This window comes from Lepisosteus platostomus, chromosome 4 (assembly GCF_059453375.1).
Source record: "Lepisosteus platostomus isolate fLepPlt1 chromosome 4, fLepPlt1.hap1, whole genome shotgun sequence".
In the NCBI taxonomy this organism is placed as follows: Eukaryota; Metazoa; Chordata; class Actinopteri; order Semionotiformes; family Lepisosteidae; genus Lepisosteus; species Lepisosteus platostomus.
In genome coordinates this window covers 31,534,632-31,561,599 of record NC_142614.1, presented here as the reverse complement: position 1 = coordinate 31,561,599, position 26,968 = coordinate 31,534,632, and the positions used below count along the sequence as shown (strand labels likewise).

The following is a 26,968-nucleotide window of genomic DNA, read 5'->3' as shown; positions in this document are numbered from 1 at the left end:
CTTACCTGTCATGTTGCAGTACAGTTGCAGTGGATTCTGAGGGCCACTTCCATCTGTATCTATATAATAAAATCCTGATGAATTGCCCTTGTGCTTGTATGCTTCACACGACTGCTCATAAATAGCTAAAAACATGAAAAGAATATATTTGAACCTGGGAATATCTTGTCTGTAATTCTCATTTAATCTAAACCAATCCAAAAGATAAAAATCAGACATAATGTATGTGGATATAAAATGTATACTTTCCTTTTATCATTTTCAGCTTTTTGAAGCTGAGCTGAAGTAAAATAAACACTTTCAAATGTTTAACAATAACAATATAAACAATTATTTATGATTTCCTGCTTCTTAGAGTGAGGAATATTATCTAAATCCTTCGTTCTTCCAGCAATAAAGAGAGTCTACAGAATATGTTTACAGTAATGGTAAGCATTACAAAAATATATCAGACATAAAAAACGTGTTGCGTATCACACCTAAAAAAAACAATGCATACATGCATGTCCTATTTTTAAAGATTTACTCTTCTACTTTTCTACCAACTGTACAGTTATTTGTACTTTTTATTTGTAAAATTATTGAAAAAATATAAACACACATATAATGATTGCATTATTAATATTTTAGCTATAGAGTCTATCTGAAAGGCAGGGCTCTTAAAAAATATAGATTGCATCTTAAATTGTAATATTGCTAGATGGAATTGCTATACTTCATATAGAATATCTCAGTTTTTTATGTATTTCTGCAATACATTTACCTCCCCAACTCTCTTTTTAATTCAATATCACCTACAATAGAAATCATTACATAATACTTAGGAAAGACATGAGAACATTATAAGTTAACACAATTGTTTTATGACCTCTGCAGGGTCTGTGGGAGACATACATTCCTCTGTTACCTTTTAAGTGTCTTAAGGCAAGCACTGTAAATAGATGGTTTTATTTTAAGTTCTTTTAAATGCAACAGCAATACAGCATTCAACAGAAAAACAACACATACTAATCAACTACATACTAAAAAATCTTTAATGCCTTTGCTTTGCACAGTTTATATAACAATTTTGTCTTGAACAACAATTTTGTCTTTTTCCATTTTTTAATGCACTGATAATTTAATAAATAACAGATACTTACGGCTGTGGCATGTTGCTCCAATATACCCAGTATGTGTACAATTGCAGTAGAATGTATTCCAAGATTGTGAGCATTTCCCCCCATGTTCACAATAGTTTGGGGAGCATCTAAAAAATATATCAATAATGTAGGTTTAGAGCTTTGAGGTAAGTCAGATTTTCTCTGCTTAGCTCCATATCTTAAAAATGTGCACAAAACGATTCCTGAAGAGAAACACTATAGTACTTTGTTGACTGTATTTATTAAACAGTTCACTATTCTTTTAGTTCTTTTAGTTCCTGAATAGAACTGATACTAATGCTACCCATATCCATAAAAGCAGAATAACATCAACATTTGATTTTTCGTATTCTCAAAGTTCAGAATATCTACATATGAATAATTGAGTGGTGATTTATTGATCTTTTCTTGCCTTTTATTAGTTTTTTTGTGTAATAAAGGCAACAGTTACTTCTGAGGGGCAGTACCGTATAGAAAATAACAGTGATATGGAGTATCAGAGGTAGAGGATGTATATTAAATTACTTGCTGTCCAGGTTAAAAAACGTGCTTTCTGTTGAAAATAGAATAAAGGAAATTAATTACAATTGCCTTAAAAAATCAATGTTTATAATTACTTAAGCAATGTGGAATTTAATTTAATTATTTTCATATGTTGCCATTACTTATTTAATAATTTACTTAACCAGAACGTTTGAGGACAAATTCCCAGTGACAACCTGGAGAGTACCCATTTATACAGTAGAGCATTTAAATGAAGGGTAGCTATTTTAGTCTAGTTCTACTACCATTTTAGCCTTTGATATGGAATAATTTATAGCCTTTATAGCCTTTATACAGGACTATTGTTCATAAAGTTGATCTTTTATTTTTGAGAAAAATCATAAAAAATTAATCACAAGTTAAACAAAGTATAAAAGTATCAAAATTAATTAATGGGCAATATTAATTCACTTTTTTATCTAAACCACCACCCAAATAACCATCCAAATCAATGCCTACATTTTACCCTTCTCTCTAACCCAAACTGGTACAGTAAGTGGAAGAAGTTAGTTTAACATCGGTTTGCTGCCTCTTGGACACAGAAAATTCTGGCATTAATTATATTTTTATTTTTAACTATCAATTCTTATTAAATAAAGGAAAATGTAGAATAGTTTGAACATGTAACTTTTGTTTATTGCATTTTTGGATTTTGAGGGATACTTATTGAAAAATATGAAGATCATAAAAATGTTGTTACATAACTGAATATTAATTGTGAAAAAATGTAGCTATGCCATTAACAAACACTTAGATTCACAGGTAAAAGACACTTTTGGTAAAGCACAAATACAAGTAATTAGACCTACTGTGTTTCCCTTATGGATATTTAACATCCATCACAGTTGTCTAGATAACCGATAGGGTCAAAACAAACAGAAGTTCTTAAAGTTCTGCCCATGTGATCCAAGGTACATTACATCTAAAGCACATGTGAAATGTACTTACCATTTTAACAGCTGACAAATGGGGCAGGTATTGTGTAATATCATCCAGTAACAACTATTTAAGTTAGATTCTTTTTCAAAGGAACTTTGATCTTTTAGCTTAGTCTCTTTGTGTTCCTGACAATAATCTTTTTTTCTCTTTCTATAAAAAAACACCTTTCTGCTCAGAATTTTAGATCATGTGTTATAACAACTTTTGTTTTATATTCAAAATGAAGTATATACAGTATATTACATATGCACAGCCATCATAACATGATGGTGTACTTTGCAGGCAACATATTGTGTAATCTTTGCAGATCAAGTGAATGTATAACATTGCAGATACAACTTAATTATTAAGAGTATTTTATTTATCTTAGGTAGACATTTGTATTTCACCTAAAATACTTTCACAATTACGTTGATGATTATTTTTAGCAAACATGCCACAAAATCTAACAATATAATTTTCTAAAAACTGGTTTGATTAATATGGTAAATATTGTGACACACCTAGAATGGGATGCCAAAACAGGATCTTTTAATAGGCAGGAACAACAGTCACAAAAGCAGTCAGAAGGTAAAAATAAGTGCTCCTTAATCTTAAGTAACAAATTAAAACAAAAACAGAAACCTAGTTCTTCTTTTGAACTCTTAACATGTCTTCTAATCATGCCTTCTGATTCCCTCTCTATACAGTGCCTTTACAAAAATATGCACAGTTTTTACATTTGTTGCTTTAAATCTTGCAGTCATGGCACTTTAAAGTAGAAGTTAACATTTTTTAGACACACAGTTCAATCCACACATAGAAAAAAATAGATAATTCATGTCAAAGAAAAACTGAAAAATAATTAATGCCAAACATTACACTTGACACAAAACCAACACAGCTCATCTCTGACTCAACACTATTCTTAAAGTCAAGCATGGTCATGACAGCATCATGCTACAGTATGGAGATGCTGCTTCTCAGCAGGAATTGAAAATCTTGTTAGGACTGATGAAAAAATGGGCAGAGCAAAATCAGGCAAATACTAGAAGAAATCCTGTTTCTGTCTGATAAATATCTGTCTGAATGGGTGACATTTCACCTGTCAGCAGAAAATTGTTCTGAAGCATTAGGCCAAAGCTAAACTGGAGTGGCTTAAGAATAAAAAAGTGCATATCCTTGAGTGGCCCTCTGAAAGTCCTGACTAGAGTCCTATTGAGAATCTGGGGACTTGAAATTTGCTGTCCATAAGCAACTTGAAAGAGCTTGAGAAAATCAGCAAAGGAGAATGGGCGAAAGCACACCAGGCCATTGTGCAATGTTGTTTTGAAATTTAAACAAAAATAATTGCATGCACTTGAATATATGACTATAGACAACAGACAACAACAGACTCTAAACTGAAGATTGGGGGTAGCTCTCATGAAGCACAAATAGCACCCAGAATAAAATGTGAAGTACACTTTCATTTCTTTTTACATGCCAAACTCTCATTTTGCAATATTTTTTTTAGTATGGTGATGACCATAAGCACACGTTTGAGTGTGCCAAATTAAACCTTTAAAATGAGAAAATTCTACCAAAGCCAAAATAACTTTTCATCCAAACTTCTATATTTCTTATTTAGACAGAATATATTTTTATCTAGAGCAATCCAAGTGATAAATCATTAAAGTAAAATAAGGTAATATTAACATAGTATCCACACAAGATGCCTGTCACACCCAGTACAACTAGAGGGCGCTCTACTTCTGTCCTGTTCCTAGTTCAATGTGATTATTCATGTCTTTCTGGTGTGTCTTGTTGTGTAGCCTATTTACTTCCTGTATCTGCTCTGCTTCTCGCTCAGCATTGAGGTTTGGATGTACTGAGACCCGCCTAGCACCAGGTCGCTCCTGTCCATGGCAGGAGGGCATAGGTTTCTATATGACATTTCCTGAACAGCTGAGCCCAGGCTAACTCCTGTCTCTCCGCTACACATAGGGTCTTTTTCGCTCTTCTGCCATTCCACGGTTCGTCCCTTCCGACATCTGTGACAATGCCAATCTAAAATATGTCACAAGAATGTCATTTTTTTTCTTTTGTTGTCTGCTTATTTTATGCTACCAAGTTGTTAGCTAAAATATGACCTACTACCTTTGCCTTGGATCCTGTTCACAAACTGCAGCTTGTCTTTTTGTTATTAACCACATCAATGAGACATCAAAGAAAAAACTTCTCATCTGTCTTAAAAAACTGCTTACACCTTCAGTACTGAACCGTTTCCAATTTTCAGTTTGATTTCTCATGTAAAAAGTCTGGAATAGTTAGTGGCAGCTTGATTACAATCTCATCCTCCATTTAATGTGTTCAGATATATACCTTTATTTCATCAAGGTCAGAGTATTGTAACTTCTTACTTACCAGAGTACCTACTAAGGAACTAAATAGGCTAAATAAGCATGTCCAAAATTCTGTTGCTCAAGATATCTTAAACTGCTCTGCATTAGCATATACAGATCCAGACATTCAAAATGAGCGAGGTATGCTGCATTTAAACTTGGTAGACGTGGCGCAATATACCGCATAATACCGCATGTTAATTGAAATATTATAATAGTACCCAGAAGCACCTAATAATGGAGCTAATAAAGCTAAACGACTCATGTACAGCATTTGAGCTGTTGCCAGAAAACGCCCAGTTTCAAATCCCAGACTTTGGTGAGGGACAATCTTTTTTCCAATCAAGAATTTAATTGGTATACTGTTTGGAATTTTAATAATTTTACCTGTGTATTACAGCATGCTAAACATTAAAAAGTCGGTATATTTTATAAAAGCAAAATTTCTCAGTTGGACAAAAGTACACAACCTTCCACCTTCTTCATAAATAATTTAATTATGCATTAATATTTTATTCATCAAAATCTTTAACTTGGTAACTTACAGTGGGTTCTAGTTTTAACATGCTTGTTCTAACATTATTAAGCTTATATTCTGTACTTCATAAAAAGTTACAACATTTTATCCTTTCCTTAGAATATATAGTAAGAACACCACTTTCTGTTATTGTAAAAATATAAATGTTGTAGTGAGTTAGATAGATAGATAATACTTTATTAATCCAGTAGGGAAATTGATGAGTTAACATCCCCTTGATAGTTATATGAATATGGAATCGTGTACCTAAGCAGATAAAGTATCACAAGTGGATGTTTTGGAAACATTTATTCGTTTCTTTTTAAAAAAACTTCTATTGTCTTTGTAGTGGTAATGAGCACTGTAATGTAGCGAGCTGCACCTAGGCGGTTCAAAGCACGATCAGAGCATTACTTTCGGTTTGTTTCTCATATAGCCAAATGCATAAAAATAGTCCACTATTATAGTTTATTGTCAACATGATGTGTCTCTTTCAGTTTTACATCTGAATTGAGAAAATCTATATTTTTTCTTAATCCAAATGTCGTCGGCCAGTAATCAGCCAACAATTTAACTTGGAATTAAAAAAAATGTTTAAACTGTACTATATAGTACACCGCCTGGAATTGAACCTGGTCTATCAGCGTCATTCAACAGCGAACCAGCTGGATGAATTATAAAACTTGATGGTTTTGTGTTTAAGGATTTTTTCATGGAAATCTTTAAATTAAACGAGAGATAAAATTATATTTTTTTTACAATAGCCAGTAATCTGAGAACAGCTTATCAACACGATAGATAAACAATCTATTTAATTTTTAAAAATGAAATAAAAAATAAGATACAATGACGTGTTCCTGCCTAAAACATTTCATGACTTTAAAAGCTGTTAAAAAAATGGTTTAGATAGTTTAAAAAAACACTTTTGATGCACAAAAAACGGGTGATATTTCTTCCTTGTTATCAGTTTAAAATCTTTGTGTATGTTGTAAGATTTTTACTTTTTAATTAAACGTTTAAAATTTTAAAACTTTAATTTAATAAAAGTTCTACTGACTAAATACCAATTACTAAATATTAACATGTAGTCGTCTAACTAAGTGGCTAAAATATCACAAGGGGACATTTTGGAAACATTTGAGGTTAGTTTTTTTTTTTTTAATTATTGCCCTTAGTAGTAGTAGTGGTATAGTGGCAGCGCTGCACCTAGGCACCCAGTTCAAAGCCCGATCAGAGAATTACTTTGTTTGTTACATAGCCGAATATCTAAAAATAGTCCACTATTATAGCTTGTTGTTGGCTACGGTGTGAGTGTGTGTATCTGAATGAATTATTATAAGTGATGGTTTCGTGATTTAGGATTTCTTCATGGAATTATTTAAGTTAAAAGAGAGAAAAGGGTTATATTTACATTTCAATTTAAATGCAATACAGAATATATTATTAATAATACTGTAACAAATCTGGGTTCTTGGGATTTTGCTCTCGCTGCTCCTGTCACAGTTCATCCTTCACCAGAGGTTTTGTCGACTGAGCTACAGAAGACCTTCTTCAGTCTATGCAGCCAACATCACTGTTATGCGCAGGGGAGTAGAGGGCTGTACTGTCACTGCACTGCAACCATCTGTATGCGATGCCATTCATTACAATATTAATGATGAATGAGCATGGACGAGCTGTAAACTGAAGAGTAAGAGAAGACACATTGAGTATTGTCTTTTCAGTTTGGAATTTAACCTTTACAGCTATCCTTTTGGCTATATTTTTAACATAGTGAAAATAGATTGGATTAATAACTGGAATAAGAAAAGATATTTCAGACATACTTTGAAACCATAAGGCTTTGGAACAATGGGAGGTGAGACCCAGCTGGGAGGTGGGACGGTATTTTCTACCGTATTTTCAAACCGTATTCGCTACAATACTATAATGAGTCCCTGAGAGGCATATTGTTCAAATGTTGGAATTATAAAAAATAATGTTTGTTGAGTCTGCACAACAGACAAAAGGTACATTTTGAGAATTCATGAACTGCTTGCAAAGTAGCTGATTTTGACAAACAGCTAATTTTGCTTGAAATCTGTCTGTACTGTAACTTTATTTAATTTAGCAGAAAGTCACTTGCTCTTACAAGCAGCTCTGTTAAGCAGAGTTTGTGTTAACACACCACACCCTTTTGAATGAGTTTTAATCAACTTTGTCTGTCCAGGGGGGTAGGGCAGAGTGATGGAGAGTGAAATTAATGACCGCCGGCACTTTTCCTTCCCCCCTGGTGTGAGGTGATAATGTGGAAAACCGTTTTTTTTTTTATTTCACTGAGAGTGTGAACATTGAGCGAGCACCAGGGCGTACAGTGAGATTAATGCAGTAAAGATTACTGAGATGGAAAGTTATAGTAAATATGTTGACAAATATCTGAATTTTTGCTTTCATGAGGCAAGATAAAATTGTACCCAGCTGTGAATCAGCTACGTGACCTTGCCCCCATGAAATTTGTGGGAAAGAGGTTTAGTGGGCAGTTTTACTCACAGTGTAGTGCCCATAGAGTGTTAGTTTTAATACACTGTACAGTATAAAGCAAGTATGTTTTTTAATGTTTGTAATCGCTATTCCTGCAAGTATATTTTGTATTGAGTTTGCTTCTGTGTGTTAGCTGGTGGGCAAATGTTCGAGGTTAAAATTCTTCCACCAGGAGTGTACCTATAAACCGGAGAAGACGACACCAAACTTTTTTGCCTTTATGTCGCTGAAGCAATTTCTCTTTGACATTTTCGTTATAGAGGTAGGAAAAATAAAAATGATTGAAATGTATAATTCTAAGATTCTAAGCTGATCACAAGAGAAATCAACTTTTTTTTGTGGATTTCGTATTTTTAACTAAACCCATTTTAAAATCAGGCAATGTCTGTTTCAGGCAAACACATTATTGTTTCTTATTTTTCATTTTCTTAGAAATTAAAAGAATCAGTTGCCCATTGTGCCACACAATATTATGTTACATTTTTAGAAGACTTCAGAAGTCTTCATCTGATGCATAAAAAATATGGCATAACGCCTTCTCATGTTATGAAGTCAGTTGCTCCTGGGATCCACTTTATTCAAGCTAAGGTTTCTAAAATTGCAACCATGTACTAGATATTGTTGAAAAAAAAGCTGTGAATTTCTTCACAAATTGCAATCTTTAAACCTGTAGGTTGCAGGGTCTGTGTCATAAATAGGTATTTTAATAAGCAAAGGTTATGAAAACTGAAGAAAAAAATGACTCTGAAAAAGATACTGTTACGGATTCGGCCAGTGAAACCGAAACCAAGTAGTGAACCCACTTGCGGGAGCCGACAGAGACGAGTCGTGATCCAAATACCGTAGCCGAAGGAGAGAGCCAAGAGTCCAGGGGAAGCCAGTGATCCAAACAGGGAGAGAGTAGCCAAAGCCAGACCGTAATCCAAAACCGTAGACGAAGGAGAGAGCCGAGAGTCCAGGGGAAGCCAGAGAACCAAACTAGGAGTAAGCAACCGAAGCCGAGCCGTAATCCAAAAGACGAAGTAAAAGGGGAAAAACCAAAGTCAGAACCAGAACAGTACGAGGAGGTAGAAGGCGCAGCGCAACTAAGTAGCTCGAAAGGGAAACCAATACTGAGCGAGGAGGTAGGGAAAGACTAATGCTTAAATACCAGATGAGACGGAGGTGTGGTGGTGAAAACGTACAGTGATAGGTGGACTGATGAACTAAGGCTACGCCTTCTTCTGCCTCTTTCGTTGCCGAGAGGCAGGGATCGTAACATTACCCCCCTCTCTATGGGAGGCTCCCGACGCCCTAGCTGGACGATTAGGGAAACTCTGATGGAAATCCCGGATCAGGTTTGAATCCAGTATATCTCTTTCCGCTACCCACGACCGCTCCTCTGGACCGTAGCCTTCCCAATCCACTAGGTATTGCAGGGATCCACGAGACCATCAGGAATCTAAGATCTTATTTACGGTGTAGGCAGGAAGTCCATCAATTACTCGAGGTGGTGGGGGTTTTTGTTGCGGTTTAGACAGAGTGGATCGGCGAAAGGGCTTAAGGAGGGAAACATGGAATGTAGGGTGAATCCTGAGGGTAGGAGGCAAGGCCAGCCGATAAGTTACAGGGGTAACCTGGGTGAGGACACGAAAAGGACCGATGAACCTGGGAGCAAGCTTGCCAGAAGGTTGCTTTAGAGGAAGGTTGTGGGTAGACAACCAGACAAATTGTCCACGTCGAAATCTGGGTATAGTTCGACGGTGCCGATCCGCCACGGTCTTCTGTCGAGCTGCAGTGTGAAGAAGGGCGGCTTTAGCCTTCTTCCAGAAGTCCTGCAGGTTAGTGAAATACTCTTCAACAGAAGGAACTTCTGTGTCCGGCAGGGAGTCCGGGAAGAGAGGAGGCTGATAATCTAAGGCACACTTGAATGGTGACATGCCGGTCGAAGAAGTATACAAAGAATTATGAGCATATTCTGCCCATGGAAGCAATGATACCCAGTTATCTTGGGTAGATGAGATATATGCCCGTAAGTAGGTTAGCAGTTCTTGATTCATACGCTCAGTTTGACCATTGGCCTGCGGGTGGTAAGCTGAAGTAAGCGAAACTGAGGCTCCCAGTGACTTACAGAAGGCCTTCCAAAATCGTGAAATAAACTGGGGGCCCCTATCGGAAACAATGTCTTTAGGGATGCCGTGAAGACGGACGATATGCAGTACGAACAGGTCTGCTAGTTCCCTAGCTGAGGGCAAGGAAGGTAGGGGAATAAAATGGGCGGATTTAGAGAAACGATCCACTACAACCATGACTGTCGTGTATCCTTGGCTTGGTGGAAGGTCAGTGATGAAATCAACTGAGAGGTGGGTCCAAGGATGGTCGGGGATAGGTAAGGGTTGAAGAGGGCCTGCCGCCCTCATCCGAGAAGACTTAATTCGGGAACATATAGAGCAGACTTGGACATACTCCTTGACATCTTTAACCATGGTTGGCCACCAGAAATCTCTAGAGATGAAATCCAAGGTACGTCGGAATCCAGGGTGTCCGGCGAAGCGGGAGTCATGTCCCCATTGCAAGACAGAAGATCTGACTGGGGTTGAGACAAATAACTTGTCCTGAGGGCACTGAGGAGGTACAGTTTGTCCAGCCAAGGCGCGTCTAACTATGACTTCTATGTCCCATCTGACAGCTGCCAGGAATCTACCAGAAGGGATGATGGGTTCCGGAAGCAGTTCAGCCTCAGAGGGGTCGTGGATCCGTGAGAGAGCGTCAGCTTTGATGTTTTTAGAGCCTGGAGTGTAGGTGATAAGGAAATTAAATCTGTTGAAAAAGAGGGACCATCTGGCCTGGCGAGGACATAGACGTTTGGCCGATTGTAAATACTCCAGGTTTTTGTGATCAGTGTATATCAAAAATGGATGATGAGCTCCCTCCAGCCAGTGCCTCCATTCCTCCAATGCTAACTTAATAGCCAAAAGCTCACGGTTACCAACATCATAGTTCATCTGTGCAGGAGATAACTTCTTAGAAAAGAAGGCGCAGGGGTGAAGAATCTGTTTTTCTCCATGACGTTGAGAGAGAACAGCGCCCACACCATGGCCAGAAGCGTCCACCTCAACAACGAAAGGCAAAGAAGGATCAGGGTGTTTCAGGATGGGGGCAGTGGTGAAAAGGTGTTTCAGGTGCTGAAATGCCTCTTCTGCTTGAGGGGTCCATTTACCTTGTCTGGGTCCTTTGCGGGTTAAACAGGTTATTGGAGCAACCACCGAGCTGAAGTTTCGAATAAACTTTCTATAGAAGTTGGCAAAGCCAAGAAACCGTTGTATGTGTTTAAGGTTCTTGGGTGTGGGCCAATCAGTAATTGCGGAGACTTTACTTGCATCCATTTCTACCCCTTCTGGAGAGATGATGTAACCTAAAAAGTGAATCCTAGAAGCATTAAAAGTGCACTTCTCCAGTTTGACATAAAGCTTATTCTTTATGAGTCGGGAGAGTGCTTCTCTGACATGGAGAACATGATCCTGGAAGGTATTAGAGAAAATTAGAATGTCATCAAGGTATACTAAGACAAACCTTTGTATCAGATCATGAAAAATATCGTTAATAAAGGTTTGAAACACTGCTGGGGCATTTACCAAACCAAAAGGCATGACCAAATACTCATAATGTCCATGGGTTGTCATAAACGCCGTCTTCCACTCGTCCCCTTCCCGAATACGGATTAAATTGTAAGCTCCCCATAGATCCAGTTTAGTGAAGATCTTGGCCCCATGCACGGACTCAAGTGCTGCCGGAATTAGGGGCAAAGGGTACCGGTTTTTAATAGTGATCTCATTAAGGCCACGATAATCAATACAGGGACGAAGCCCACCATCCTTCTTTTCCACAAAAAAGAAACTGGCACAAGCAGGTGAAGTAGATGGGCGTATAATTCCAGCCTTTAGAGAATCTTGTATATATACTTTCAGGGCTTCGGATTCCGTATTGGAGAGCGGAAATATATGACCCTTAGGAGGAATAGATCCTGGCAAAAGGTCTATGGCACAGTCATAGGGTCGGTGGGGTGGAAGAGCCAAGGCCTCTTGCTCATTAAAGGCTTCCTGTAGATCAGAATATTGGGGGGGTATCGTAGGAACGCCAGAAGGGGGCGTTTCCATGAGTGCAACTCTTACAGGCAGACGACAGCAACTACCAATACATTGGGGTCCCCAAGTTAAAATTTCTCTACGGGACCATGAAATGGTGGGGTCATGCTGTTGGAGCCAGGGAAAGCCTAGTACAAGGGGATGTGATGGGGTCTCGAGGAGATAAAACCAGATATCTTCAACATGTGTGGCACCAACTTGCAATCTTATTAAGTCAGTTTGCCATCTTATAAGTCCTGGAGACACTGGGGAACCATCAATAGATTGTACCCGAAGAGGAGTACAGTCACCTGGGTCAGGGGCAGTTTCCAAGCTTGTGCTAAGGAGGCGTCGATGAAGTTCCCCGCTGCCCCCGAGTCAATAAAAGCAAGAAGTGGGATCTGTTTATTACCCCAAAACAATGTAGACCTAATAGAAAATCCTGAGAAAAACTTAGAGGATTGAATCAACTCACTCACCACAGGATCTTGAGCAGTTGGGAGGCGCCTCAAAGACGAACATAAGGCAGGGCAGTCAGCATTAAAGTGTCCTAATTTTCCACAGTACATACAGCGGCCCTCTCGTCTGCGTCTCTCTCTTTCTTCTGGAGTTAACCGGGCGTGGGCAATTTCCATAGGTTGTTCCGAGTCTAGAGTGTTGGTAGGTGGTGGCCGAAGAACCTCTTGTATCTGTGTCTGAGATCATTCTCTATTCCTCTGACGAAGTCTAAACTCTAACTCCAACACCTGGGAAATTACTTCCTCCAAGGTTCTGCCCGACTGTGGCATAGTTACCAGGTGATCCTTTATTTCTTCACATAATCCTTGCAGGAAAAAGAAAATTAGGACCTCATTATCCCAGAGAGTCTCTGCTGCTGCTATTTGAAAGTCTATGGCATAATCCTGTGCAGACCTGCAGCCCTGGCGGATAGATGAGAGGCGGTAGGCAGAGTCTTGACCAGCTGCGAAACGACAAAAATCCCCCTTAAATTTCTCTAAAAAGAGATCATAGTCCTGTACCTCAGGAGCCCCACGATCTAGTAAGGCAGTAGCCCATTCCAGAGCACGGCCAGAGCACGGCCAGAGAAACTACGAAGGCAATCTTGTCTTGAGGAGAAAAAAAGGTTACCGGATGGAGCCTGAAAACCAGCGCACACTGTGCCAAGAAGCCCCGACTTTTCGTAGGGTTGCCGTCAAACCTGTCAGGGGGTGTAAGTGGAAGAGGTCGAGGAGAAGGTGTAGAAGCTGGCGGGGGCGGAGCCGAAGTGGCAGCTCCAGCGTTACTTACACTATTACCAGTAGGCGGCATTGCCGACAGGTGCGCAGAAATCTGTTGTACGGAAGCCTGTAACTGGAGTAAGGCTTGCCAGTGCTGATCCAAAACCGAGCGAATCTCCTCTTGCTCCGCTGGGTTCATGTTAAATGGCTCAGTATTCTGTTACGGATTCGGGCAGTGAAACCGAAACCAAGTAGTGAACCCACTTGCGGGAGCCGACAGAGATGAGTCGTGATCCAAATACCGTAGCCGAAGGAGAGAGCCAAGAGTCCAGGGGAAGCCAGTGATCCAAACAGGGAGAGAGTAGCCAAAGCCAGACCGTAAACCAAAACCGTAGACGAAGGAGAGAGCCGAGAGTCCAGGGGAAGCCAGAGAACCAAACTAGGAGTAAGCAACCGAAGCCGAGCCGTAATCCAAAAGACGAAGTAAAAGGGGAAAAACCAAAGTCAGAACCAGAACAGTACGAGGAGGTAGAAGGCGCAGCACAACTAAGTAGCTCGAAAGGGAAACCAATACTGAGCGAGGAGGTAGGGAAAAACTAATGCTTAAATACCAGATGAGACGGAGGTGTGGTGGTGAAAACGTACAGTGATAGGTGGACTGATGAACTAAGGCTACGCCTTCTTCTGCCTCTTTCGTTGCCGAGAGGCAGGGATCGTAACAGATACAAGAAGCTTGAAATTACTATTATTCAATTAATACTGTTAATAATGACCAGACACATTATTATAGTTTCGGTGGTATTTTCATAGCAGGCCGGCAAAGTCCTATCACCACCTCCTCGTGAGGCTGGCTGGATACAACGACTCGTTGGAACTCATGGTGAAGGTCTCCGATGGCAGGCGGAGCGACACACCGGTTGGAGTATTCCCAGTCAAATCTAATGGCAAGACCGCGCCAAATGGAGAGTGAAGTCTTTGTTAGAAGAAAAAATTGTGCCCTAAGCAGATATTAAACTTGGATCACCTAGACAGAACCCTTATTGACAAACCCGCTGTACCAACAGTCTGCTCGGAAATACAGCAAAAATGTTTAGAAAGTAATTATGCGTGAATGAGTCAAATTAAAAATAAAACATGTTTACAAAGAAAGTGGATAATACTACCAGCTATATAAATACATATATTTAGATCCTTAAATTAATATCATTATTAATTTCTTTAGATAAGCGATTCCATATTACAGTATATTTCCTATTTAGAAGATAACACAACAACTTCCGGGAAGAAATAAAGTACTGTACATATCAGTAGAAAGACTGTAGCTGGCTGTCTACATGGATAAAATCTACTTGATCATATAATGTTGAGGGGTAGCATTGACATCTGGGAGACAAAATGGCAATTTCTGTGATTCAGAGAATACTGAGGTATTTGGAAAACAACATATGTGGTGATGTTATGGAGAGTGTTATGGTAACAATTGCATGGTTGAAGCCAAGTAATAGGCTGGTGAAGTATTATAGTACTACTCAGTGGTCCAAAAGGAGCATGAAACTGTGAAATATTACAAATACATATATATACATCTCACTTAATTCTAATGCTCTAGCTCTGAAATTTTTTTGCAATGTAATATGCAACAATAGTAGCCTGGGACTGGAAGATGTTGGCTGACTTAGGCCAGCAACTAACAAGCCCATCAAAGATCGTTAATACCAATTTTCGACCAGAATTGGTACTCTGGTCCAACTCTGTATGGCATAACTGCCATCTTGGAACTGACAGTGCCATGGGAGGATGCAGTGGATGAGGCTTATGAGAGAAATAAAAAACGGTATAACAGGTTAGCAACTGAAGCAGAACAACAAGGATGGACAGTGAGGGTCTGCCCATTAGAGGTTGGGTACCGTGGATGTGTGGCAACATCCAGCACCAGGCTGTAGAAGGAGCTTGAAATCTGTGGCAAGTCCTTACATTAAACTATCAGAGCTGTTTCAGAGAATGCTGAAAGAGGTAGCCAATGGCTGTGTCTGAAGAGGAGAAACCCCTGCTGGGCATCCAAGTAAGTTGTGACAAGGCTTGGCAGGTATAGAGGGGGGGTCACTAGAACCACTGTTGGGCCTTCTGGAGATTTAACAAAACACTGATGATGGAACATGTCCTTTCAAAAACACCAATGACATGCCAGCCCCTAAGCCCCCAGATTTAAAATTATGGCAAGAAGCAGTGAAGCACTCACCATCTCTAGGGAACTGTACCCTCAACCTTTATGGTTCAGAATATAGGTATACATAATTGTTTTAATTAAAGTTTTGTCTGGTTCACAAGGAGCAATAAAATAATATTGTTCCACTTTTTCATGATTCTATTTAGCTACATTTCTAAAATGTTCACATAATGCTGTGAAGTAAGAGACAAGATGTAAAAAGGGTTAACTTAAGTCAGTTCTGCCTAAAAATTAGACTTCTAAGCAACAGGGGTTTATGGCAGGAAAGGGGGTTAACTGATAAGGATTCCAGATGCGAGCTGGGAACCCCCTGGGGGTGTAATCTTAAACTGACCATTTGGCCAGGGTCTCTTAACTGGCCAAATACCATGACCCCCCCTTACCATAACACCGAATGACGTCCGAAGCAGCAAGGAAGGACTATATAACCTAAAAGTTTGTACCGGTACATCGAACAATACTTCAGTTTTGTTGTTTCTTGCGGGAAACAAGACTTCGGCTTTATTGTTCCTTGCATGCAATAAACTCATCTGTTTTACTTCATCTTGGGATCCAGAACCTTATTCTTTCTGTTACAACAAATTTGGCGTAGTCGGCGGATGCTCCAGAAGGCGCAGAACTTACCATTGGCAGGAGAGACGGTCAGCGCTCACATTACTAAGAGGTAAGGACTCCTCTTTTTTTAAAAAAAGTCCCGACTCTCTCTGACCGATTGGGAAGTCTCTGCTCCCTGCGAGAATCGCCCGAGATGACGGAGTAAACGTGAGTTCCTGAATTCCTCTGACCCGGGGAAGACACCGGTGTATGTAATGGGTAGTTTGCTGTAAGCCCAGAATTTGGTCTGGCAGGCGGTGATTCGCGATATTGTGTACAGGCGTTCGAAACTGGTGTATGCCTTAATTGCGCGTGGAGTTTTTGAACAGGTTTTGGACCTCTACCGCGAAGTTCAGGACTGGTGTGGGCCTTAATTGCGCCAGGAGTTCTGAAGTTCAGGACTGGTGTGGGCCTTAATTGCGCCCGGAGTTCTGAGGCTCAGGATCGGTGTGGGCCTTAATTGCGCCCGGGGTTCTGAAGCCGAGTGGTGCATTAAATGCACGTAATTCAGGACTGGTGTGGGCCTTAATTGCGCCCGGAGTTCTGAGGCTCAGGATCGGTGTGGGCCTTAACTGCGCCCGGGGTTCTGAACCTGAGTGGTGCATTAAATGCACGTATAATCCAGGATTGGTGTGGGCTTTAATTGTGCCTGGGGTCCTGAGATTAGCCACGCCTTGATCATGCACGGATTGGCGTGGTGTGTTTTTTTTTGTTTCAAAGGGAACAGGAGAGAAGTAGAAGATATAAATGTATGTTTTTGGTGTTTTCCTTGTTTGTGAATACATAAACACACCTCATAATAAAAGAGCAAAGCACTAAGTAACAGGATCTAAAGGACGCTGAGATCCGAGAATCGCCCTGATTGAGCTCAGTCCACCCTGGGGCAAAAGCAGCGATGCTGGCGTTCTGGGATGGTGAATTACTGATCAAGAAAGGGGGTTTTCGAGGTTCCTTGCCTGTGAACAGTGCAGTGTAAGTCCTCTCTAAAGGCTCTGAAAGGCATTTAGATCTGGAGGTAACAGACGCCCTTAGCTGAATGAGTGCAGGAATGCACAGGTTTTTCAAGTGAAAGCATCCCCCTACTGTATGAGCTGTTACCTCACACGCGACAAAAGTAAACTCTTAAAGAGACTGAACATGTGTGCTAACTGATGGTTTGAGAAAGTGGTGGAAGGGTCCCTTTATATATCGGAAAAGTGTAAGTTGACGGAAAAAAAGGAGAAAAATATGTGAAAAGTTGAGTTTGTCAGAGGGAGTTTGGGGCGAAGATGCCTGTAAAGAAAGCATATGAGTATTGATTGGCAAAAGCGCAAGCATGTAGCTCCCACCCTGGTGCACGGCCGGCACCAGTGGTGGCAGATACATGAGAGAAAAGAAAAGAAAGAAATTGGAATGTGACTTCTTAAAAGTGTGTTTACGGGAAAAACAAAAACCCGAAAGAAAAGATACTTTACTCGCTACGAAAGAGTATGAACAAAAGCGAAAAGAGGCAGTGCAGGAGAATCAGAAACTAAAGGAAGAATTAGTTCCTGGTCGTAATGCACTAGGTAATGTGTTACAACCGTCAACTAAATTATATCTTGCTCTCCCATAGGGGAACAGACAGGCAGGAAATAATAATTGGGATCAATTCCCACAGTGACCATATGGAGACGGGGTCCGAGTGGGATGACACCTGGTACGAGTGTGATAGAGACGGAACAGGGACTCCCTTCTTAAAGGGTGGGCGCCCGCAGATCTGTACTGTACTCTCACCCGAAGTGGGAAAGGACTTGATGTAGCAGGGGCTGGCGCTGTTGATGACAGCGTAACTCTAACTGTCTCGCACCCCGTCGAGGGGGTCTGCACTCGCACCTACCTTCCCTGATTCCCCCATACGGTCAAATCCAAAACCGGAAGATATTGACCGGTGGGCTAAAGTACCGCACCCAAAATTAGGAATGCAGCAAACCTGGAGTGCACTACAGGAATTAAAAGGATTCATGTACTGTAGAAGTGAAACAAGATTACAGCACATTGTAGTACGAAGAGAAAAATATATTCTCGTATGTATGTATGTATATGTGTGTTTTATGAATTTGTGTGCCGACATGTATGTGTGTAACTGTGAGTTTTGGTATACTAAATGACGGTGCGAATGTGTTTAGCCAGCGGGACTGGCTAGAGACGTAACTAAAGAGACTTGACGAAAATCAACTTAAGGAGATTGGAAAATATAAGAGCGTCTGAAACGTATAAGTACAGTACAGGTGGACGTAAAAGTAGTTAGATAAACAGTTTTTGTATTTTTATACAATTAGTTGCAATAGTGAAAACAATTTGGATTTATTCAAATGTCTCGAAACCAGACATGCTGAAACGCTGTAGGTTTAGAATCTAGACTGGGGAGAATAAAGTCTTGTGAGAAGATCTGTTTACCTAACGATTAGATCCTGTAAATCCCTTGTAGCCTCCCTAAGTCTGTCCCAATCCAGTGGATAAAAATGTACTGTTAATGGAGTGTTGGTTTCTCTGTTAGGGGATACTGGAGCACTACTGTCATGCTTGTTTCACTCCTCTGTTCAACAGTGTGCTATAGAGTAATGTACAGTATATGGGAAAATGGCAGGAGTCCACAGGAGTATTGGGGCAGCAAGTTTTACTTGCTGAGTACCAGATTTTAACATTCACGTGCACTTATCACATGAATGTGGGTGGTTTTATCCCAGATCTATTAGGTTGGAATATTATGCATTACAAAGAATGACTATCCAGAACAGGGTATCACGTGGCTTCAACTGACTGTGATCACTCAGTATGTTGATGGTATTCTGAGTGCTTCCCCTGACGAGGAAACCCACAAGTCTGAGTTGCTTCAGGTTTAGAGTGTCTAATAGTAAGCAGTTATGATAAGGCCCTTTTGTGTCGAGCATTGTGTAATTTTGTAAAAACATTGCACCCAGGGCCTGGGTGCAATGTTTTTACGGGGTGAGCACAACTTTTAACAGATCTGCTAAAGGGGGGAGTGCAGTACAAGGACAAGATTGCCTTGGTTCCAGCAGCAAAAGGCGCCTGTAATAATTTGAAACAAGCTCTCTTACAGGTGCTGAGACTGGGGTTTCCTCAGATGGATCAACCATTCCTTTGTATGTAAGTGTGGACAAAGGGTTCTGGGCAGCTGTGCTGATGCAGGAGCATGGAGGTAGGCACTATTATACCATAGATACTATAGCCAAAGGGTGGGGTACCGTGAAAATTTAAGAAAATGTAATACTGTATATTGATGAGTCCTCTCTGATGCATCAGGGAGAACAGAGAACAGGCTGAGCCGTTACAACAGAATTCGAGGTGCTAACAATCGGAAAAATGCCCCTCCACTGCCTCAGTGCAGCAAGCCAGTTAAGAGCACTGATGGAAGATTGTAAAAAGAAAGATGTTAAAGGGTTACTGTATATGTATATAATGTATGTATTTGCTGCATGTAGGCCACAATTCTGGATGGCTATGGAGAAATAGGATTCTCTCACAATGGCAGGGACTCCAGTTGAGAATACTGGGCTTGTCTCTGAACTGATTTGTAGTTTTACAGCTGCCAACTGAAGCAGCTGGAGTAAGGTGTAAATAACACAATAAATAAAGAATTCCAGTAACTCAAGGTAACAACCATGCCGATGCAGATGCCAGACGAGCGGCACCGGGAGAGCGGGAGTCTGAGACCCCTGTGAAACCTCTATTGGGGAAAGGGGAGAATTCAGGTTGAGGGCTTTAATAGATGTTTAATAGTGGTTAGAATAAATGTGTAAAGAAGGTGGGGTTGTATGATGATGGGATGCGGGCTGGCGCATACCCAAGTGTATGACAAAGATGATCCCCTGGTACGGACTGCCCTGCCCCTTGGATACTGATCTAGGGGCATACTACACTGGGAAGGTGTGCCAGGCTGTAATTGCCTCACTAGGGGTACGTTGGAAGTCACATTGCCCCCATCACCCACAGTCTGAAAGACCAACTAAGGAAATATCAACTGAAGGAACACCGTGGGTAGATGCTCTACCTGCGGTCCTGTGCGGTTTGCGGGCTGGAGCAAACGGAACTGTGAGACTGAGCCCATTTGAGATCATCACGGGCAGCCAAAGAAACTCCCTGGAGGCCAAATTTGGCTAACGCACTGATGAATTTACTAACTCTCTATTACAGTATTGTAGGTTTGTTAACTGAAGCGGTGCACAGGGCTCGTGAACAGGTGCCGGACGCTTGGGGACCTCCAGTAGAGGGGAGACACGACCGGATACCTGGCAAGTGGGTGTAGGTGAAGAAGAGATACCCTGCCAGACATTGCAATCCTGCTGGAGGGACCATATCAAGTGCCACTAACTACTGACTGTGCCATCTGAGTGACAGGATGAGATCGCTGGATCCACGCATCGCACTTTCACGACCCACGGCACCAGAGACTGAGTGAACAGAAAGAAGGATGTTGTTACCGTTTCTGTGTCTGATGCTTCCTAAGACCAACAGTGTGCTTGTTAGGCCTGAGGAGCATTGCTGGGGATATGGTATCAATACATCCGGGTGTTGGCATATCTATCAGCCAAAAAATGATAATCGGAGTTGGGTCAATATTGCTATTCCAAGATCCTGACGATAGATCTCCACATGGCTGAGGTCTGCGTTTGGGTCCTGGGGTAGGGCTTTATGTATTCATAGGATTAGGATTGTTTTATATGTATAATTGTAACTATCACTTGTACAAAAACATCAATAACATCTTGTTGTAACCGTGGAACGCACAATGTCATGGTAATGCATGCCTGTACATCTAAAAAGGAAAGATCTGCCCTGACATTCTATGTGTAAAAATAGGCAGTCCTGACATATGCCATATTTTATAAGGGGGGAATGAAGTAAGAGACAAGATGTAAAAAGCGTTAACTTAAGTCAGTTCTGCCTAAAAATTAGACTTCTAAGCAACAGAGGTTTATGGCAGGAAAGGGGGTTAACTGATAAGGATTCCAGATGCGAGCTGGGAACCCCCTGGGGGTGTAAACTTAAAATGACCATTTGGCCAGGGTCTCTTAACTGGCCAAATACCATGACCCCCCCTTACCATAACACGAATGACGTCCGAAGCAGCAAGGAAGGACTATATAACCTAAAAGTTTGTACCGGCACATCGAACAATACTTCGGTTTAGTTGTTTCTTGCGGGAAACAAGACTTCGGCTTTATTGTTCCTTGCATGCAATAAACTCATCTGTTTTACTTCATCTCGGGATCCAAAACCTTATTCTTTCTGTTACAACAGCTGTAATATAACAGTGGTTTTAAATCTATTTCTCACAAGCTTCAAATGTATATCTGATAACTGCATAATACATATAAACAGTTACAATTTAGAATCTGTATTATCCCTGCTAAAAATTACTAATACAGCTATAAGGAAGACTCACGTAAAATCAATTTATTCAGAAGATGATAACATTAGTACTTAATTAATTATCTTTTGTAATACAACATAGACACTTAGTAAATGACAGAGCTCCACTCTTATACTGTAGATTGGCTAAATATACTGAATTGAAGATGTAGCATTTTGGGATTAAAACAATTTTAACATTATAGAATTAAAAAAAATAAGAGAGGAAAAAGTAATTTATCTTGTCTAAGAATTCAATTAATGTGTTTGACATCTTAAAAAAGAACGACCTTTAAAAGATGAGGGCTCTTCTGTTATGATATTCTGAGCATATATAAAACAAAAATACTGAGAAGCAGCAATACCATCTGTTGAAACTGTCTAGCTGTTCTTTTATATCTGATGTTGGAGTGAAGAAATTGGATTATCAGTAATTATAACAGCTGCAGTAATCCTAAAAATGTGATCCTGAAAATATAATTACTACAGTGTTAATTCATCCTTTATTCAAAATATTTAAAAGTCTCTACTGTGCTGCTTCATCATACTAAGACATTTCCAATTTCAAATACACCTGTACAGAAGTGGTAATGTGCATTGAAGGATCAAAACCAATTAGAGGAAAGCTCTCAAACCTTAAACACAGACAGAAGAAAAGTGTTCATACTACTTAGGAAGACAACAAGAGAAATATAATCAATCACTGTAAAGAGATATTTAGATTTTATACAATACAAGGAAATAACTGGGATGTTTTGATGAAAATCAGGTGATCAATGACTGTCTATTACAAGGATAAGGTTTGTGGGGCATGGCAGAGTGACCAAGACTCCAGAATGAGATCACTTAGCAGCAAAGGTAGAATTTAAAAGCAGATTTTAGAACATGAACAGCAGGTACTGTACAGCCTGTATAGCTAAGGAAAGGAGAAGCTCGATGCAGGAAAAGGAGTTAGTCAGACCCACTGGAATGACAACTTTTGAAGATCTATTATACATAAAAGTTCACAAAGACTTTGTAAACAATAATATATTCAATTCCATCCCATTGCTCCCAATAAAACAAATTTGGAGCTCAACTACAATAAATACATCACACAAATAAAATATAAAGCAGCATGAATTGTTGGAAATCACACTTGCATTTTTAGCACAGTGTACAGGAACTAACATTCTATGCTATTCAATAGTATACCTCTATACTATCCATACATATTTAGAATGAAGATGGAATCTCAGATTATGGCCAGGATGTCATTTAGGAAAGGGGACAAATCTAGTTTTGGAAATTACAGATTTCCAAATTGTTCTGCTGCCAGAAAGATCCCCCTGTGGTGATGGGCAAGATGATTACAAGAATTCTGAAAATCATTCCATTGGTCTTCCTGAAGAGCTTCTTCCACAATCTCAGTGTGGGTTTAGCCCCTGAAAAGGGAAACTTGCAACATTATTTTGACAGCCTGTCAATTGCAGACAAATGTTGCAAACAACACAAAACTCTCTAAGGAGAACATATTGACTTGAAAATGGGATTTTACTCTAATACTGTCCCGGGTTGAACCTGACAGAAGTCCAGGATGCAGTGGGGTGTGAACTTTGTGGAGTTTTTGACAGGCGGAGTAGTTGCAGAAGATCCCATTGTCATGAGTGTGGAAAAGTGAAGCAGTAGGTGATGGCATTCACACATTCACAGATTTTGCAAGGGCCCATGAACTGGGAGCCATCTTACATGAGAACAGATGAAGACAGAGAAATCACATGGAGAGCCACATTCTTTGCACTGGTATTAAAAGAGGAGTGATCCTTGGGTGGCAATTGGCTGTTCTCTTGTGTTGCTGCATGGCCTTCTAGAGAGGAAAATGGCATTTTACTTTGTGGATATGGATATCCCAAAAACTTTATGAGCAGTCGCCTGTTTCATGATGATATGACATATATTGCCGAACTCTTTGACATCTGGATAGGAGCCAAAATATATGTGTCATTGCAACAGTTCAATATTTGTAATATTTTTGTCAGAGCAAGGAAGAAAAGCATGGTCCCCGCAATGTTCAGTACATGACGAGATGTTTTTTGAGATAAAACCTACAGTACTCAACTTGCCAGAGAGTGTGCAGATTCACTGTTTGATATGTTATATGGATTGGCATTACTAAATGATATAACTTCTTTATTCCACTTTTTAGCCCCAGAACTATTAATGACAACTTTTCCATCCTGCAGCATGAACCCTCCATTGGGGCCCTCTTTTCTGACCACCCCATCATTTCATATTGCTGACCACCTAATCTGTGTAACCTTCTTGTTCACAGCTCCCTTGACCGCCCTCAGCAACCATCCACACCATGCATTTTCCCTTGCAACAGAGCTCGCTGTATCACCTGCAAGTACATATATACAGTAACACCACACTCAATCAAAGCCCCTCAGGACAATTCCGGATCACTCAGATGATATCTTGTACCTCCAGCAACCTTATTTACTGTATCTCTTGCAGTAAATGCCCAGCCATCTACATTGGGGAAACAGGAAGGAGACTTGGAGACTGCTTCAGAGAACATGTTAGGACTGTGAAGATTAAAGATTATTACACTAATCTCCCCATCTGTGTTCTCAGAGATGGTTTTCCTAACTCCCACATCAGAAAGACTATAGAAACTAAAATTACCCTGCAGCTAGGTTTACACCTTAACCCTTCTCCCAATGACAGACTCCTTTTCTTCTAAATGCTCTCTATTCATTGTTGGTTTCATTTCACACCTCTCTTCACCTATCCTGACTTCACACTACCTGATTGGCCACTGTCTGTCCCCTGCTCCCACCTCCTGCCCCTCCTCTCTCCCAGCTTTTGTTCTCTTATGCTACATTACCTTTGCTTACTGTCCTGTCTTTCTCACAGCTGAAGAAGGCTCCATGGCCAAAATGTTGTGTTTTCTTTCTTCTCTTTTCAGCATGGAATAAAGCTTTTACTTGTTTGTTTGAAAAATTATACTATATATTATAATGTTCATAACATAGTAATTTAGAGGAACATACACTGTACATTGAACATGCCTTCAAAATAAGGTTAAACGTCACAAATACAGAGGACAATGTAATATGTATGAAAAAGCAATACAGCATTCCATGTACTGTTTAATGTCCTCATTAGTATTTATCAACCTAATTCCATTAAACATTGCCCAGTTTTAAGTCTTAATTTCACTATTACTTTACACAATGAAACACTGAAGCAATTAATTCAGCTTAAACCCTAACACCTTCTTCTCAATCTTCACTTCAGTATATAATACAAGAACACGCACTTTTCACCAGATTTTCATTAGTAATAAAATTTTCTTCCCCTCACTTATTCTTCCGTCTGATCCTGTTTGGCTGGAAACAGTACTCTTTAAAGGGCAATTGCAACACTATTTTTATATTTCAGGTTTAGAAACGTGGCAACAAAACCTCCCATGACGTGAAGCGGCCCTATTACATCGTAAACAAGCAGGTTTGTGAATACATCTAATTTAATCCAAAAGAAATCGATTTCAGTTATACTAATAAATGGAACCAACAGTTTTACCAGTAAATGGAACTTACTTGTTAACTCTACATGCAGATCACTTCGAAAACTTTCTGCAGTAAAGTATCTGCTGAATGACCATAATTCACTTGTACATCATATTACATTAGCTATTACAGTAACTAGAAAGCAGGAAGGGCCACATTCTATCACAATTCATGGGGACTTCCCCTCTCACCCATGGGGAGGCCAGAGGTTTGTGTCAGTATAGCGACTTATAGTACAGTACACAATGTTCCCGATTTTGTGCTTAATTTAAAATTTGTATTTTTTTTTGTATACTGTCAATTAATTTATTTTGTTACCAAGATTTAATAACCATTGGTTACTAAAAAAATTGGGACTGCAGTTATCGATTTAATCAAAAACTTGCATCCCCAATAGCAGCAGTTAGTTGGTTGGTTGTTTTCTCTCTTATACCTCTTTTAATTTATATCATTTAGATTCCTATTACTCTTCCTAAGGAAGGAAAGTACTCTGTTCCACTCCCAATAATGCCCAACTACTCCCTAATGACTCCCATCATCCCTAATTCAGATGGCCCACCTTGTTCCACAAGCACACTACTCCTCACTTCAGAACTAAGCTGTATTTTGGCAAGTATCCCTAAATCACAGTCTCTCAGACCTCAATCTGGTACTGATGAGAACTCCCTGCAGAACAGTTTTAACTCACCATCTCTTAACAGCCTGAACTCTAGACACAGCCCCAAACCCCTTTTGCCTAGTGGTTCTTATAAGCCTCTTAATTACCCCAGTGGAGTAACAAATTCCACCAAGAGCCCCTTTTCCTCATGTCACTGTTTTGAGTACTAATTACTCAGAACAGGTGTGTGTCATTCCACAGGGTTTTTTTCTGGTAACAGGTGGCTCTCTCAAAAGCCACCCTCACTACTTCACATATCCTATCTTTTTAGCTCAAACTTCACTTGAACAAACCTCACAAGCTGTAAGCCCACGACAGTCTCACAGTACGTTAGGAAATGCATATCCCATTCTCATACCATAATGTTGTGATTTTGTCAAGAAGAGATGTTATTAAGGGACTGTCGTTAGCAAAAATGACCCTTATCCTCAAGGGAGGATCAGGAAAAAAGGAAAGCAGAAAATAGAAAAAAATAGAAAATAAACCTTCCACAAAGGCATATGATAACAAAAAGTGCCAGAAAAGGTCCCTTGCCATAACCTTGAACTCCAAGCAGTGTTAATTACCACTATGCTAATTACAGTCTGACAGGCTGATATCCTAGCACAGTGCTTTCTGTTTCTTCATTCGTGTTCAAGAAAATTGCCACTTGCAGAATCAGGCCGACAAGCTGACAGAGTGTGGGCTGCCTGGAGAATCAGGCATCCAGATTCCCTATGGTTATTAGCAGCAAATGCTGGCTGCGAACTGCTCCCAGCCCCGGTTTGGCAGTAGCCCCCCCCAGTGGTGGTCTCTGGATTCAGCCAATAGTTATGAAGGATGACAGGCATGGAAGGTACGGATCAACCTAGGCATATTGAGCTCTTGGGCATGGACCAATGTCCGTGCTTTGTGACCTCCTTTCCTGCCAGTGGACCACATACTGAAGAATGGATTGAACCCAACAGGCATCCAGGATGCAGTGGGGCATGAGGTCTCAGGAGTTTTTGACAGGCAGAGTAGTAGCCAGTGGTCTTGTTGTCACCAGTGTGAGTTGTAGTAATGACTTGTGGAACACCGAAAATATCAATTTCCCTTGTGGCCTTGGAAGGGCAAGGCAGTAGGTGAAGGCATTCACACAATTATGTAAGGGCCAATGAACTGGGGAGCCAGCTTCTGGAAGAACAGGTGGAGAAATTCACACATTTGTCTGAAAAA

At 40.2% G+C, this 26,968-nt stretch overlaps 1 protein-coding gene across 1 annotated transcript in view; it reads right to left on the bottom strand.

Annotated features, from left to right (window-relative positions):
• The window catches only part of cntnap3 (contactin associated protein family member 3), a 370,114-nt gene that overhangs the window by 100,620 nt on the left and 242,526 nt on the right, over positions 1 to 26,968 (bottom strand). The window contains exons 11-12 of the mRNA XM_088629389.1: positions 1,143 to 1,249; positions 6 to 125 (exon numbers count right to left, since the gene is read on the bottom strand). Of these exons, the coding sequence (XP_088485515.1) occupies positions 6 to 125; positions 1,143 to 1,249 (227 nt within the window). The remainder of the gene's footprint in view (positions 1 to 5; positions 126 to 1,142; positions 1,250 to 26,968) is intronic.